The sequence below is a fragment of the Mustelus asterias genome, chromosome 13, assembly GCF_964213995.1.
Source record: "Mustelus asterias chromosome 13, sMusAst1.hap1.1, whole genome shotgun sequence".
In the NCBI taxonomy this organism is placed as follows: domain Eukaryota; kingdom Metazoa; phylum Chordata; class Chondrichthyes; order Carcharhiniformes; family Triakidae; genus Mustelus; species Mustelus asterias.
In genome coordinates, this window is record NC_135813.1 from 20,377,847 (window position 1) to 20,395,857 (window position 18,011).

Genomic DNA, 18,011 nt, shown 5'->3' on the forward strand with positions numbered 1-18,011 from the left:
CTGTGATGGGTCCTTGACATTAAAATTGACTGCAGAAGCACAATCCGTTAAAGCTGCTTCACTGAGACATTTTCTCCAATGTTAAATAAATATGCAAGAATGCCAAATGAGGGTTATAAACATTCACTGGCTTGTCAGGGGTTGTGGAAGTGTAAATCAAAGTGAAAGTAAATCCACCTCCAGCTTTTTCCAAAGAACTGGCAATACAAATGGTGTTACAGTACATTATATATACCTTGGGCCTATGCTTTTAACTTATCTCCATTCTAATTACCTCACTTCATTCATTTTGCAAGACTTAACAGAACTGGAGTTTGGAACTCTATTTGGCAACATGATTTGAAGTCTATTCATTAACTTGTGGAAGACAAGTGACCATTTTGTGAGGAGTGGGGGTCAAAATGTCCCTGCAGTTAATCATCAATTAATGTGACAAAACAGTCATTATAGACTTCTCCCTGAGTGTCCATGCCACCAAATATTAAACACAGATTCAAAATGTTCTCCATTTGATTTTGAACTTCTGAACAATCCCTCCGAGTAGGGTTTCCATTGTTCTCACTTTGTTTGTTGGATTCCTTGTCTATGTTCCCCTCAATGGATTGTCCATCACTATTTGCTGCAGAAGTTTTGTATTCTCTCATTTTCCAGGGTATGACACATATGGCATGATCCAACCGTCCTGGTGGCAGAGAGGAATCAAATTCTAATAGTGTCCAGAAATTTGTTTCTGTAAAAAGTGAAATTATACATGCAATTTAAAATCAAACTTCAGAACTAGGTTTTCTAACAGCACTGTATTTAAATTCTCCACTTCAATATTGTCCTTTTGAGTGCTGAATGGACTGTGTCCACTAGAACAGCTGCAACAAAAGCAAGTTGTAGTTGAGTTAGTTGCAGCAAAAGGCATATTTTAAACTAATATACACAAGGCTATTTCATAATGGGTTGACGTTATGAGGAAAGATTAAACAGTTTGGGCTTATACTGGCTGGAGTTTAGAAGGCTGAGGGGGATCTGATCAAGATGTTTAAAATATTAAAAGGGATTGATAAAGTAAACAGACCAATGTTTCCCCTGGTGGGGCAATCTAGAAAATAGGTCACAAGTGTAGGTTTAAAACATGAACTACTCAGAGGGTGGTGAATTTGTGGAGTTTGAATCACTAAATTGTGTCAAGGAGATGTATTTTGATTTTTAAAAATGGGTTAAGAGATATGGGGAACAGATAGGTGGCTTTGAGACCTGGGGATCAGCCATGATCTGACTGAATGGCAGAGCAGGCTCAAAGGACTGAATTGCATACTTCTAATTCCTATATCTTCCATTTCATTTTATACTCCTATGGTGGTTAATGGGTCTACTTAATTGATGGGATTAAACAAGTCATCCTGGGCATGCTATACTGTGAATACTTTTTTTTTAAATGGTTGGAAACCAGTATTGGCAGATGCCTGGGAACATCCTGATGTGAACTGCATATGAATCCAAAGGTGGTGAAGTTTTTAATGTACTAAGGCAGGGAAAGATAGAAAAATTGCAACCAAAACTAAATCTAATATTTACATTTTTAAATTATATAGAAACTAAAGAGAGCCAGTAAGTCAATTCTGTTTTCCTATTGTAACAATTTCTGGCAGAATCTGGTTTGCATTTGTTTATCTACACTAACATTTTGGAAATCCAATAGTGGAGAGATCCTCATGCAAATTAAACAGGACAAATTGCATAACTTGATTTTATTTTCTAAGGAGATGACAATTAAGCAAGCTCATTTTAAATAATTGGGACTAGTCAATTCCTGGAAAGATTTTAACAACCCACCCAAGAACTTTAGGATGCAGAGAGAATTGAAAGCACCCACCAACATGATACTTGTACATGGTGTTCAATGCTCCTGTGATGTCCATACCACCAAAGATGAAGATGTACTTGCCATGGCAAAATGCAGAGTGAGCTGCACAGCCTCCTGGGATGTCACCCTTCATTTTTACTTTTTTCCATCTCATGTTAACTGCAGCTACATATCACACATGTAAAATGAAAAATTCAATATTAGAATTTCATTGAATGCATTTTTAAAAATTAATAGTCTGCCAGATCAGGCTCCAAGCACTTTGTTGTCAGTCCCCTTATTTCCTATCCAGCATTTTTTAATTGAGTTGTCAATTTCTTCATTTGTTATCTCTCTAAATTTCCCACTCCTTTCAGTTTCCCAGTACTGAAGATGATTACTAATCTAATGAGAACTTTGTAATTCAGTCATGGAGGTTTACAACATGGAAACAGGCCCAACTTGTCCATACTGCCCCTTTGTTAACCATTAAGCTAGTCCCAATTGCCCACATTTGGCCCATATCCCCCTCTTGCCATCTTACCCATGTGACTGCCTAAATGCTTTTTAAAAGACAAAATTGTACCCCTCTACTACCTCTGGCAGCTTGTTCCAGACACTCACCACCCTGTGTGAAACAATTGCCCCTCTGGAGCTTTTGTATCTCTCCCCCCTCACTTTAAACCCATGCCCTCCAGTTTAAGACTCCCTTACCTTTGAGAAAAGATATTGACTAGCTGATCTATGCCTCTCATTATTTTATAGACCTCTAAGATCGCTCCACAGAAAAAAGTCCCAGTCTATCCAGCCTCGCCTTATAACTCAAACCATCAAGTCCCAGTAGCACCCTAGTAAATTTTTTCTGTTTTTCTAGTTTAATATCCTTTCTATCGAGGTGACCAGAACTGTACATGGTATTCCAAGAATGACCTTACCAATGTCTTGTACAACTTCAACAAGATGTTCTAACTCCTGTATTTAATGTTCTGACCAATGAAATCAAGTGTGCTGAATGCCGCCTTCACCACTCTGTCCACTTGTGACTCCACTTTCAAGGTGCTATGAACATGTACCCCATGATCTTTGTTCTGTAACACTCCCCAACACCCTACCATTAACTGAGTAAATCCTGCCCTGGTTCGATCTACCAAAATGCAAAACCTCACATTTATCTAAATTAATCTCCATCTGCCATTTGTCAGCTCACTGGCCCAATTGGTCACGATCATGCTGCAATCCTCGATAACCACGATACAACTGGTCATTATTTGTGCATATTTCCTTAAACCAAGACTGCAAAGTTTCCAAAACACTTCCAACCATCAATAAGGATCGCTACAAGCATCATTTTCTTTATCTTAAAATAAATGTACGTGTAGGACTTACCTGTATCAATGAAATGCATATCATTAAAGAACGTTTCCCCTGCTAATCCACCATGGATAAATAATTTGCTACCTACTGCAACCATCACATGGCCATGTCTTGGGGCTGGTGGTTTTCCTTCTGTTGATTGCTGTGACCAGCTAAGCGTGGCTAAAAAGTAGATTTATTTGCATTAACATTTTCATGGGGAGAAAAAAAAAAGCTAAATGTTGACAATTAACTATGGCATTTGCAATACTTGGGTTCCCTCATGTCATAATGGAGCAGTATATGATGCCTGTAAAATGATTTTGTACTCTAGAAAGGAATTGAACAAATACCACACGTTTGCAGTCCCATGGAGAGATAAATAATGTTTGTGAAATGTCCCAGCAACTTACTCAACTGATACTTTTTTTAAAGTAGCAAGTTGCTTACCTAGCCTCTGGCGAGGGAATAACACAGCATCTACATTTGGGATAATCATCTTTAAACTGGGAAAATACACACCAAATCCTGGGAGACATTCACTACCATCTCCTTGGTTCATTGGCAGCATTCCTGACTCTCGAGTCAAAAGGTTTTAGATTGAAGTCCAAACTCAGTATTTTAACATATAAATGAGCAGTCACTTAAGTGATGAGTGAAAAGTGCTTAATTGTTAGAGGTGCCAACCAATGAACATTTGTTGTTTATGAAACCTGGCACACACAAATTGGCTACAATGTTTTCCTACAAAACTCACTGCATCTAAAAAGTAATTAATCATGAAGGATTTTGGGATATCCTGCAAATGTGAAAGGTGCAATAAACTTAGAGCTGACCCCATAATGTACACTGCATCTTACCAAAACCTGTACCTTACGTCCACTGACAATGATACCCTCACTACCTCCAGGCTCAACTTTCTCCATTCCTTATGACTTAAGTTCAGGATTACTTCAAATCTTTTACTTGGTAGACTGTTTATTTGTACCTTTATCAAACACATGGAGTTGTGTATCTTGTACAGGTTCTGCTCCTTTGTCCCCACCACCAAAAACATAGAGGCAATCTCCAATCGCTGCAGCAGAGCCATGACATGTTCGGGGTGTTGGTGCCGTGCCTTTTACTGCTGGGCTTCTCCACACTCCAGTTTCTGGTTTAGACAGCACACACAGGTTAGAGCAACAACTTATGTCAGATCTGTATTAATTACTTTGATTTACGTTTGTAGTTGAGTGTATTGATGCTTTAATAAAAGACATTGGGATTCAATTAAAATGAGTGCAACATACCTTCAGCTCAACACATGGTGTATGTTGGAAAAATAACTCAACTGTTCTTTTAGAATTTGATGAAGAGTTATATCTAACATAATTGCCCAGAAATTGCTGAAGCAGGACATCTTTTAGTGTGCCCCATGTGATAGATTTTGTCACTCGCCCACCAGCTTGAAAATGATTTGCATGTCAAAATGCTGGTGATATGAGCTGATGTGAGGTCAATGGGCATCTGGGACCTTCGTGGGCAACAGGACCAACAGTTTATCATCTTAACCAATGAGGTAAAGGATTCAGAAAACAACCAAGGAGGTATTAAAGTCAAATTGGGTAAAAAGGGAGAAAGAGAGCAAAATATTGGATTAGATGAGAAAATAAATGAACTCAATCTGCAATCGGGACCTTACTGGCCTTAACTTTCTACAGTAAGAAGTTTAACAACACCAGGTTAAAGTCCAACAGGTTTATTTGGTAGCAAAAGCCACACAAGCTTTCGAAGCTCTAAGCCCCTTCTTCAGGTGAGTGGGAATTCTGTTCACAAACAGAACTTATAAAGACACAGACTCAATTTACATGAATAATGGTTGGAATGCGAATACTTACAACTAATCCAGTCTTTAAGAAACAAAACAATGGGAGTGGAGAGAGCATCAAGACAGGCTAAAAAGATCTCTCCACTCCCATTGTTTTGTTTCTTAAAGACTGGATTAGTTGTAAGTATTCGCATTCCAACCATTATTCATGTAAATTGAGTCTGTGTCTTTATAAGTTCTGTTTGTGAACAGAATTCCCACTCACCTGAAGAAGGGGCTTAGAGCCTCGAAAGCTTGTGTGGCTTTTGCTACCAAATAAACCTGTTGGACTTTAACCTGGTGTTGTTAAACTTCTTACTGTGTTTACCCCAGTCCAACGCCGGCATCTCCACATCTTAACTTTCTATGCAGAGTTTAATTTGTTTGAACAGTGCAAATGCAGCAATTTCTTCAAATACATAGATCGTTGATGGTTGGCTATTAGCTTGCATGGTTAATGGCAAAGCAATGCAAATCACCCAGCGTTCTGTGACTTTTTACAACTCCAGGAGTATCTCTTTCTGTCACATATTGTTGAGTTATTTATACAGAGAAAATGCTGTATGCATTAAACTCTCCATTTTGGGAGCAAATTCTGGCCCATGAATCTTTCTCTTTCAGATATTGATTGACTTGCTTTGTATTTTCGTTATTTCTTTATTGCAGGTTTATTATCTTTTGAACTATACCACCTTTGGGCATCTTTTCTTCTGTTAAAAAATAACAAGTTTATTTACTGCATTCGCAGCATACATATCACATTGAATTGTGTGTGAAAAATGCAGTTTATAGAATAATCTGGTTTATTTTTGACAAAAAAATATTGCTAAGCAAAGACTAAAGGTATGTCACACAATTATACTTTTCTGACCAAATAAATACTTTATAACAGTATGGAATTTTGAGGGAGTGCATGATTTGAAAGAATAGAAAAACATCTTATCAGCACTCGGGTATCTTCTTGCTCAAAAATATTAATGTGTGTAAATCACATAAGGACATTGACATTACACCTCAGTGATTAGGCTCCTAAAGGTTTAGTTGTTTGTAGTTGACTAATGGCAGTAGAATCAACTTTACCAAAGTTCAAAACTTGGACACAGTTCCTGTTTGCAGATTCATCTGCACCACCAAATAGCCAAAGGTCATCAGGTCTGCCCACTGGAATAAAGCTGGAGTGCTCATATCGCGGCAGTAACCCCTTCCACTCTGGTACATCCCACTCATGTTTGTCTATTTATGGGGAACAAAATCAGTGAATGCACAGCGTTTGAGAGATAGTCTCAAAAAGGAAATCTTGTACAACAGACATTCATTCACAACAGTACAAATAACTAAAATAATAGACTGCTCCATTTGAATTGAAATTGCATCAGCCATGTCCTGATAACTCAGCAATCATTTTGCACCAACATTACATTATTAGATCCCAACCACTAAAACTACTAAAAACAAACATTGCAAAAGGTGACTCAGTGAACTGGCATTTCAACAAAGAAACTTACAGAAGTAGGGAAAGAGAATGGGACAATTGTACATATATTAGTTGATAATATAGGTTGACAAACATTAAATATTGGAGAAGTGAATAAGCACTCTGGCATTGCAGAGATAATCTAGAGTCTTGTACACTTCATCAAGAAACTTTTAGATAGTTACATGGCTATGATGGATATGGGCCAAATGCGGGCAACTGGGATTAGCTTAGGGTTAGCTTAGGGTTTTAAAAAAAAAAGGACGGCATGGACAAGTTGGGCCGAAGGGCCTGTTTCCATGCTGCAAACCTCTATGACTCTAAATTTAGACATTGCATATTATACGTTTATACAATATTTATATACTTTGTACACAGATGCTTAACTCAATCACAATTGATGGTGGCCAATCACAATATTCACTACGCAACCCACTGACCTTGGGTTTGGCCCAGGCTTTCTGGACCCAACATTGTAACATATTTAAAATCTCATGGTTGTGTCATTCAATGTTATGTCTCACTAATATGACAGTCTCACTCAGAAAGCTAAAATTGCATCTCATTTTGGAGTCATTGATTCTGAAGTCACAGAGCAGCATTGATGGAGTTTAAATCCAGCAGTACCATCAAAAGTTTATTGCAGCAACCTGCAGAAACCCACAGAGTGGTAAAGCATGAACACAACCAGCTTCTTTAACTTTCCAGGGTTATGCTAACATTGAGAATAATGCAAAGACAGAAGAGAGACTGAATTCATGATGTGAGGAATCATGACCCTGAGCTGATGTTGTCAACCTGTGATCTTAACCAAAATTATTCTCCAGTTACTTTTAAGATAATTTTTTTAAAATTCAACAAACTTACAAAAATACAGTGGCAAATCTAGACATTGTGCAGAGGGAAGCGAAAACAACAAAATGTCTGTAAAGTTAATTCTGGAATTTCACATTAATGTAAATTAGTACTGAAAATTGCAATTTCAATAGTTGAATACAAACTAAAAATTAAAAAAAATATTGTTACCCAGATTTAAGATGTGGGCATCAGAAAAACTTCCACTGGGGTTTGCTCCTCCAACTATAATGACCTTCCCTTTTTCAGAGGCTTCTGGAATGTATGTGAGAGTATGGCCAACTCGAACATCTGGATACTCCCCTCTTGGTACAAAAGCATACCTATAAATGGGAGCAAGGGAGAGAAGAGAATGAACAAATTCAAACATTGCCGTCTGCTTAGCCGAGACATTAAAATTCACTATGTGAAAAATTAGTATTACTCTGGACAATTCTTTATGGAATGTCATTATCAACCTCCCATTCTCTGTTAGATTCGATATATCACATAAAGATCATCATTTATTGTGAAAATTACTGCACAACATCTTTGCCCCAGAAGATTTCTTTCATTTTACTTTCTCTCCTCTTTAGGTATTCCATAGCATTGAGGTTAGGAATACTTTGAAATGGATTAATACAATGGCACTGAGTTACCCAATGCTACCAAACAGGTGCCAAGAATAGGTATAGCCCATTCAAATTAAAATGTCAATAATAAAATAAAATTGCAATTTGGTTTATTTCAAAGAAACAGTTGGTGTCCTACTGTATCTGACAATCACAGAAAGCTCCAAGTGTACTGTGAACACTGCAAGATCCTTCTCCAAGGTGGCCAAGCCATTCACAAGTCACAGAAGAATTACAGTATGCAGTTAAGGAAACTCTCCGATGGAACTCTCAAATCCTGGATTGCGTACGGTTGACTCACTAGGATGTGACCTTATGTTCACTGAATGAGAAGCAGTTCTGTTAAATAAGGAAACAAACACTACAAGCTTTGGCCCCTCAAGTAAAACTGATTTGTATCTTTATCAGGCAGCAGAATAGAAAAGCAGATCAACACTCTTCCCAGGTGCAAATAGAGAATTTCTGAAATTGTGTCTTTCTACTAGTGATAATATTTTTTGATGATCAGCAAGATGTTACACCAGCAAATCATTTAGATTTCTACTAATCCCTTTTGCTTGGCACCATTATTCCTTTTGTCATTTAATCTTATCTGTCCTCCATCCTATCACGTAGTTTCCTCATTGCTCTTTCCCCAACTCTCATCCTGCCCTTCCCTGTCTCTGTTCTTGTTTAAAGCCTGTTGCATTGCTAACTTTTCTGGTGATAGATCATTGACCTGAAATGTTAATTCTGTTTCTATTGCCATAGATGCTGCCTATCCTGCTATTTTCACAATTCTTTGCTTCATTTTAGATTTCCAGCAGTATTTTGCTTTTGTGCCAGTGATAAACTCACAGGAGAATAATGTTTTTGTTACTTGTGGGTAAATGCCTTGCTTTCATATTGTGCCTGTCCTAAGACTACAATCAGGACCAGGAGGCATGTGTGGAATAATAGATAAGCATATTGTACCTCTCTATAACACTACCTTGGTTCAATAAGCTGACAAATTTTAACAAAGCATTCAGAAAAGTAAAAACATAGTCACAACTAACAAAGTTTAATTATTTTCATCCTGGATAAGAAGGTGAAAGAGTTTAACTGTACCTTTTTATTCATTCATGGGATTTGGGCACCGCTGGTTGGGCCAGCATTTATTACCCATTCCCAATTGCCCTTGAATTTAAATGGCTTGTTGGGTTGTTTCAGAGGGCAGTTAAGAGTCAACCACAATGCTGTGGATCTGGAGTCACATTTCACCAGATGAGGATGCAGAGTTCCTTCCCTAAAGGACATTGGTGAATCAGATGGGTTTTTATGACTATTGATAATGGTTTCATTAGTCTAGCCCTGCGACACTACCATTACCCCACCGTCTCCCCAGACCCTACACTCTCTTCAGCTGTGATTTGCATTGGAATTCCTTCCTCCTGGTGCCCCATGATTTGTATGGATAGCCCGCAAAACAATACTTTTCACTGTATCTCGTTACATGTGACAATAATAAAATCAGAAATCAATATCTCATCAAGAAAAAAAAAGTACTTGCGTTTATGTAATGCCTTTCACAACTTCGGCACATCCCAAAGTACTTGACAGCAAATCACATACTTTTCAAGTGGAGCTTATTGATGTAATGTAGTAAAAAGCGGAAGCCAGTTTGCACATAGTGCACCCCACAAACAGCTATATAGTAATGACCAGATAATCTGTATTAATGAGCTAGTTTGAAGGATAGGTATTGGCCAGGAAATTGGGAAGAACAGCCCAACTTTTCTTTGAAATGGTGCCACAGGATTTTTTCCTCAGAGAGCAGATACAGCCTTGGCTTTATGCCTCTTCTGAAAGACAGGTTCTGTGCAGCACTGGACTGCCAGCCTAGACTTTGTGCTCAGGACCCTGAAGTGAGACTTGAACCTTTTGGCTATAGTTGAGAGTGTTACCACCTGAGCAACAATTGACACCTGCAGCAATTAGATAAGTCATACAGACCAAAAATGTCCATGGTGGAACCTCCAATCGCTATTGATTTCGCCGACTGCAGCTGGGATGTGGTGGAGGTACTACAATTAGCTCACTATGTATGGATTTTGATTATTCCATATTATTTGGTTGCTGCTTTTGTGATCAACTTTAATCCTAGATTTTAAAAATTGTTAATGGCAAATGTAAATATGTAAATGTAAAAAGGTTTCCTATTTCTGGGTTAGTTTGACAGTTGTTAATTTCTTGATGAAAACCTGTTGATATGGAGAACATGGATGCTGATGGATTGTCACAAACAAAAATGAAAGTTCCTGGATGGACCTGTGAATTTTTTCTCACACTCCATTCACATTTGCATATATTTGGATCATTCTATATAGCTTTTATATCCCTAAGTTGTACTATTGCTAAAATAAAAGCCAAATACTGTGGATGTTGAAAATCTGAAATAAAAACAGAAAATGATGGAACTACTCAATAGGTCTGGCAGTAACTGAAGGGAGAGAAACAGAGTTAATGTTTTGAGTCTGTATGACTTCTTCAGAGCTAAGGAGAGGGAGAAATGTGATACATTTTATACAGTTTAACAGTCGGTGGAGCTAAATAGAAGGCCAGGGATAAGTGGGAGCCTGGAGAGATTTGACAAAGATGACAAAATGGGTTTGATTCCCGGCTTGGGTCACTGTCTGTGTGGAGTTTGCACATTCTCCTCGTGTCTGCATGGGTTTCCTCCGGGTGCTCCGGTTTCCTCCCACAGTCCAAAGATGTGCGGGTTAGGTTGATTGGCTATGGTAAAAATTGCCCCTTAGTGTCCTGAGATGCGTACGTTAGAGGGATTAGCGGGTAAATATGTAGAGATAAGGGGGTAGGGCCTGGGTGGGATTGTGGTCGATGCAGACTCGATGGGCCAAATGGCCTCTTTCTGCACTGTAGGGATTCTATGAAATTCTATGAAATCTATGACATGGGCACAAGGCAAATGGAGTGAAAGAGACTAAAGAAGATGCTGATAGTGGCTTAATAGGAACATAGAAATTAGGAGCAAAAGTAAGCAAATTCAGTCCTTCGAGCCTGCTCCGCCATTCAATCAGATCATGGCTAATCTCTCCCTGATCTCAAATCCACCTCCACACCTGTTCCTTATATACCCTTTTCTAATTAGAAATATGTCTATCTCCCTCTTGAAACTATTCAATGATTCAGACTCCACCACGCTATGGAACAGTGAGTTCCACAAATTCACCACCCTCTGTGAGAAGTACTTCCTCCTCATCTCAGTTTTAAATCTACCGCCTCTTAACCTATACGTGTGACCTCTCATTCTAGATTGCCCCATAAGGGGAAACATTTGGTCTCCACTTACTTTATCAAACCTTTAAAAATTTTACATACCTCAATCAGAACCCTTATCGTCCTTCTAAACTCCAGCTAGTACAAGCCCAAGCTGTTTAATCTCTCCTCATACATCAATGACTCTCACCAACTTTTACAGATGCACCATAGAAAGCATTCGTTTTGGTTGTAACACAGCTCGGTATGGCTCCTGCTCTGTCCAAGACCACAAAAAACTACAAAACATCATGATCGAAGCCCAGTCTATCACTCAAACCAGCCTCCCACCCATTGACACTGTCTACACTTCCCGCTGCCTCGGAAAAGCAGCCAGCATAATTAAGGACCCCACGCACCCCGAACATACTCTCTTCCATGTCCTCAGACAAAAGTCTGAGGACATGTACCAACTGATTCAAGAACAGCTTCTTCACTGTGGTCATCAGACTTTTGAATGGACCTACCTCGCATTAAGTTAATCTTTCTCCACACCTTAGCTATGACTGTAACACTACAGTCCGCATGCTCTCCTTCTCTATGTACAGTGTGCTTTGTCTGTATAGCATGCAAGAAACAATACTTTTCACTTTATAGTAATACATGTGACAATAATAAATCAAATCAAAAAAATGAAACCAGGCATTGACCTAGGCACTGGAAAAGACAACAGCAAAAGAAACAGCCCTGTCGACCCTGCAAAATCCTCTTTACGAACATCTGGGGGCTAGTGTCAAAATTGGGAGAGCTGACTCACAGACTAGTCAAGCAACAGCCTGACATAGTCATTCTCACGGAATTATACCTTACAGATAACACCCCAGACACCACCATTACCATTCCTGGATATGTCCTGTCCCACCGGCACAACAGGCCCAGCAGAGATGTCAGCACAGGGTATACAATCGGGAGGGAGTTGCCCTGGGAGTCCTTAACATCGACTCCGGACCCCATGAAGTCTCATGACTTCAGATTAAACATGGGCAAGGAAAACCTCTTACTGATTACCATGTACTGTCCTCCTTCGGTTGATGAATTAGTACTCCTCCATGTTGAATAACACTTGGAGAAAACACTGAGGATGGCAAGGGCACTAAATATACTTTGGGTGGGGGATTTCAATGTTCATCACAAAGAGTGGCTCGGCAGCAGCACTACTGATCAGGCTCGTCGGGTCTAAAGGATATAACTGCTAGACTGGGTCTGCAGCAGGTGGTGAAGGAACCAACAAGAGGAAAAAACATACTTGACCTCATTCTTACCAATATGCCGGCTGCAGATGCAACTGTCCATGACAGTATCGGTAAGAGTGATCACCGCACAGTCCTTGTGGAGACGAAGTCCCGCGTTCACATTGAGAATAACCTCAATCATGTGTGGCATTATCACCATGCTAAATGGGACAGACTTTGAACAGAACAAGCAACTCAATAATGGGCATCCATGAGGCACTGTGGGCCATCAACAGCAGCAGAACTGTACTCCAGCACAATCTGCAAACTCATGGCCTAGTATATCCCCGACTCAACCATTAACATCAAGCCAGGGTATCAACCCTGGTTCAATGGAGACTGCAGGAGGACATGCCAGGAATAGCACCATGCATTCTTAAAAATGAGGTGTCAACCTGGTGAAGCAACCAACAGGACTACTTGCATGCCAAACAGCATAAACAGCATGTGATAGACAAAGCTAAGCGATCCCACAGCCAACGAATCAGATCTAAGCTCTGAAGTCCTGCAGAGTCATGAACGGTGCTGGACAATTAAACAACTCACTGGAAGAGGAATCTCCACAAATATCCCCATTTTCAATGATGGAGGAGCCCAGCACATCAGTGGAAAAGATAAGGCTCAAGCATTTGCAGAAATTTTCAGCCAGAAGTGCTGAGTGGGCATTCCACCTTGGCCACCTCCATTGGTCCCCAGCATCTCAGGTGCCAGTCTCTAGCCAATTCGATTCATTCCACATGATATCAAGAAACAGTTGGAGGCACTGGATACTGCAAAGACAATGGGCCTTGACAACATTCCGGCAATAGTATTGAAGAGTTGTGCTCCAGAACTTGCCGCTCCCCTAGCCAAGCTCTTCCAGTACAGTTACAACACTGGCATCTAATCGACAATGTGGAAAATTGCCCAAGTATATCCTGTACACAAAAAGCAGGACAAATCCAATCCGGCCAATTACCGCCCAATCAGCCTATTCTCGATCATCAGTAAAGTGATGGAAGGGTTTATCAACAATGCTATTAAGCAGCACTTGCTCAACAATAACCTGCTCAGTGACGCCCAGTTTGGGTTTCGCCAGAGTCAGTCAGCTCCTGACCTCATTACAACCTAGGTTCAAACATGGACAAAAGAGCTGAATTCCAGAGGTGAGGTGAGAGTGAGAGCCCTTGACAGCAAGGCCACATTTGACCGAGTGTGGCATCAAGGAGACTTGGCAAAACTGGAATCAATAGGGATCAGGGGGCAAATTCTCCACTGGTTGGTACCTGGTACATAGGAAGATGGTTGTGGTTGTGGAGGTTCAGTCATCTTAGCTCCAGGACATCTTCGCAGGAGTCCCTCAGGGGAGTGTCCTCAGCCCAACCATCTTCAGCTGCTTCATCAATGACCTTCTCTCAGTCATTAGGTCAGAAGTGGGGATGTTCGCCGATGATTGCACAATGTTCAGCACCATTCACGACTCCTCAGATACTGAAGCGGTTCATGTTCAATTGCAACAAGATCTGGACAATATCCAGGCTGACAAGCGGTAAGTAACATTCGCGCCACACAAATGCCAGGCAATGACCATCACCAATAAGAGACACTCTAACCACCGCCCCATGACATTCAGTGGTGTAACCATCACTGAATCCCCCACTGTCAACATTCTTGGGGTTACCATTGACCAGAAACTCACCTGGACTCATCACATAAACACCGTGGCTACAAGAGCAGGTCAGAGGCTAGGAATACTGTGGTGAGTAACTCACCTCTTGACTCCCCAAAGCCTATCCACCATCTACAAGGTACAAGTCAGGCGTGGATAGGTGCAACACTCAAGAAGCTTGACGGCATCCAGGACAAAGCAGCCCTCTTGATTGGAACCATATCTGCAAATCTCCTCCACGACCAATGCTCCGTAGCAGCAGTCTTGGACTATCTACAAGATGCACTGCAGCAATTCACCAAAGATTCATAGGCAGCACCTTCCAAACGCACACCACTTCCATCTAGAAGGACAAGGGCAGCAGATACATGGGAAAACCACCACCTGCAAGTTCTCCTCCAAGGTACTCACTGTTCTGACTTGAAAATATATCACCGTTCCTTTGCAGTCGCTGGGTCAAAATCCTGGAATTCCCTCCCTAACGGCACTGTGGGTCAACCCACAGCACATAGACTGCAGCGATTCAAGGCGGCGGCTCACCACCACCTTCTCAATGGTAACTCGGGATGGGCAATAAATGCTGGCCATGTTCCACGAATGAATAAAAAATAGTGCTAATGTCATTTCTTAATACAGCCTTGATGTCATCTTTAACCAATAAAGCAACTCCACCTCCTGTTCCATCTTGTCTATCCTTTCGGAATATTGATTGGCACCTGTAGAACAGCAGCCCTGTGAGATGCAACGCATTAGGAAAGAAGAGGAAAATTGGCAAAGAAACTGCTAGTGAGTAGGAGAGGTGGAAACTATCTTCTAATCCTTGTCACATTGAATTTTCATTCATGATGGAACACAATACTTTTGAATAGTTTGCATTTCCTACTTTTCCTTGTAGCTGGTTAGTTGAAAACTGTTACTTCATAATGTTCACAATGTGGGGTTAATGATTTCGCATCACTACAGTTTATAGTTTGTATGGAGGAAACTGTGTTTCATGTGAATACGCTATTACCTTAAAAATGTCAGCTCCTAGCAATAAAAAATCATTTTAACCATCTTAAAAATCTCTCATCACACAACATTGCTGAACAAACAGAAAAGCAACTTTTAATAGGTTTCAACACTGGGAGATCATTTGCTCATTAACTAGACAATTAAGTGATATCTCAATTTATTTAATTGCAAAATTAAGCATTTAGAACCTACTTGACTGGAGCTTGGGGTTGTCTCCTAGGTCAGATTATTGGAATTTACAAATGCATTCCGACATGTGTTAACTGGCATTTTTCGTGCTTCGATAGACGACTGGATCAGAAATGACCACGCATTCTGTCTGACTGGGATCACATATCATTTCTCTAAGGTGGGTCACCTTTCTTGCTGGCGCTAATGGAATTGGGTCTAATGGTTTTTGGGCTATTCTAAGCAGATTAATACCTCAAAAAAAAAGATTTTTTTATTGTCCATATGGTGCACATCTTTCATGTGACATTCACATGAAACTTGTGCCAGTGTAAGTCTATGGAGATGAGGCAGGATGGAAGAGATTTATAATCACATTCCTAAAACTAATTGAGCTGTAAAATTTCATGTTTTAAGTAAATTTCCCCATTGTACTGTATATTATAAAATCATTTCAATTTTTGATCCTATAATATAATTGGAATGAGGGCGGCACGGTGGCAAGTGGCTAGCATTTGCCTCAGTTCTAGGGACCCGGGTACGATTCTGGCCTTGGGTGATGTCTATGTGGAGTTTGCATGTTCTCTCTGCATACGTTTTTCTTCCAGGTGCTCCAGTTTCCTTCCACAATCAAAAGACATGCAGGGTTAGGTGGATTGGCCATGCTAAATTGCCCCATCGTGTACATAAATGTGTAGGTTCGATTGATTATCAATGGTAAATGGGCATAGAGTACAGGGATGGACAAGATGCTCATTCTGGGGGTGTCAGTGCAAACTTGATGGGTTGAATGACCTCCTTCTGCACTGGAAGGGTTCAATGGTTCTATGCAGGGGTTACTGGACTAATTCTGGTGATAAGTTCAAATCCCATCACAGCAGCTGAGAAATTTAAATTAAGGTTTTTTAAAAAAGCACGATTTCTGCAGCTTTCACAGCTCCAGTGGTTTCTTAGCTCACAGCTTCAGTGATGTATGTCACTGTTGCTGGCTTGACTGGAAATGTCCTTTTATTGCTACTTAAGTGGCTTAAATGGGGTTGTTTGTGTTTTCTCTGGGATTAGTTTTACGATCCTGCACTGTTGGTAGGACAGTCATGTGTTTTTGGACAATTTTTTTCATTTTCAGGTTAGAGCTGCAGGTTTGAGTTTTTAGTTTTAGAAGGGACAGCAAGCTAAAAAGAAGTGTTTTCCCTCTCTCCCTGGTGTTTTGGAAATTCTCTCGTTCTCCTGAAAGGTGAACATCTGCTGGACCAGAGTCTCTCTGGTGCTTTGGGAAGCTGCCTTGTCTTCAAACTATTCGGAGAGAATCCAGAGAACTACAGACTTCAACTAAAGGACTCAATTTCCATTATCACGTGAACAGTAGATTTTGCTGTATTAAACCTATTTAAAGGGTTTTGTCTTTGGCAAGGGTTTTGGTTTGATTGGAATACATTACATACCTTTAAAGGTTATACATTATAGTGGTTGTTTTGTTTCTTATTTCTAATTGATAAAGGTTCTTGCTAATTTTCTTACTATACATGTTAACTATACTTTGTTTGATAAAAGCTCCCTCGTGGGTCTTTTGAATCATACCTGAAGTGGAACATATCATGCTTATCCTAGCCAAATTCAAGATGCAAAATTTATGATTCAGGCGGGCTTCATAAAACACTTTGGAATTTCTAATCTGAACCATAACACTTTCAAAAACAAATTATTCATAAATAGTTTCAACAGCTGAAGAATAAAATGGGGACGTTATTCTTGTCTTACTGTGCCACATTACAGTTACAATACCCATTGATAAAGTCAAATTAAATGTACACATGCTTTGAGATCTTACCATGTTGCTTTTTGAGGACTTTCGCCTGGCTCCAAGACAGTCAGCAATTCCATAACCTTCTGATAAACCTGAAATAAAGTTGTCAGATATTGAACAATTAAATTTTCATATTATATGAAATGTATAAAAATTAATTGCATCATAATTTAATCCTTATTAAAATATATTCAGATGAATACTTACATCTATTCATGACACAGCATATTGCAGGCTGAATGGGATCTTAAAATAATTTACACTTTTATAGAAATCTGACACAGGCATTAAGATTGTGGTATATTAACTGTCCAACAACTGTCTGCGGTTTTGAAATTGTGTCACATATATTGGGATGCAGTGAAAAGTATTGTTTCTTGCGTGCTATACAGACAAAGCATACTGTTCATAGAGTACTTGTGGAGAAGGTGCAGAATATAGTGTTACAGTTATAGCTAAGGTGTAGAGAAAAATCAGCTTGGGTATCATCAGTCACCCAAGCTTTCCTACCAACGAAAGGACCTCAAAGCTGTTGGGACTCTGGAAATATGTCAAATGACAGCTGCACCAGAATCCGATCTGCAAGGCAACACTGATGCAAATCATTTATTTTCAGCCCTCTTTTCCCATTGCAGGACTCATTTATTTATCTCCAACATCTATCACAAGCTGCAGCATCTTTCCCTCGCTATACTTACAGGACTGTGCTACCAAAGTTTCGTGCCCGCTCTCTCCGCTGACTTTTTCTTCTTGGCGTTGCTATGGGGGATCTGCGACCCTTGAACTTTGAACTGTAGCACCGCGCCGACCAATGGAGAGGGCGGCACTTGGCGAGTGGGGGGCGTGGTTAAACTCCTGAGCGGAGGAGCCAATGG

The 18,011-nt window shown here is 40.0% G+C and overlaps 1 protein-coding gene across 4 annotated transcripts; it reads right to left on the reverse strand.

Annotated features, from left to right (window-relative positions):
- Nucleotides 1-64: 64 nt before the first annotated feature.
- On the reverse strand, nucleotides 65-17,967 carry rabepk (Rab9 effector protein with kelch motifs). 4 transcript variants are annotated; one of them, XM_078226497.1, is made up of 8 exons: nucleotides 17,835-17,967; nucleotides 17,161-17,228; nucleotides 7,534-7,685; nucleotides 6,114-6,266; nucleotides 4,176-4,337; nucleotides 3,221-3,370; nucleotides 1,865-2,020; nucleotides 65-730 (listed from the first exon to the last, which is right to left on the reverse strand). In XM_078226497.1, exons 2-8 carry the CDS (start codon nucleotides 17,211-17,213, stop codon nucleotides 414-416), a joined length of 1,143 nt encoding a protein of 380 aa, XP_078082623.1. In that variant the 5' UTR covers nucleotides 17,214-17,228; nucleotides 17,835-17,967; the 3' UTR covers nucleotides 65-413. The 4 variants fall into 4 exon arrangements, with proteins under 4 accessions (XP_078082623.1, XP_078082626.1, XP_078082625.1 ...); XM_078226500.1 differs by having other exon boundaries at nucleotides 65-682; nucleotides 1,937-2,020; nucleotides 17,835-17,953; XM_078226499.1 differs by having other exon boundaries at nucleotides 1,937-2,020; nucleotides 17,835-17,953.
- Nucleotides 17,968-18,011: the final 44 nt, after the last annotated feature.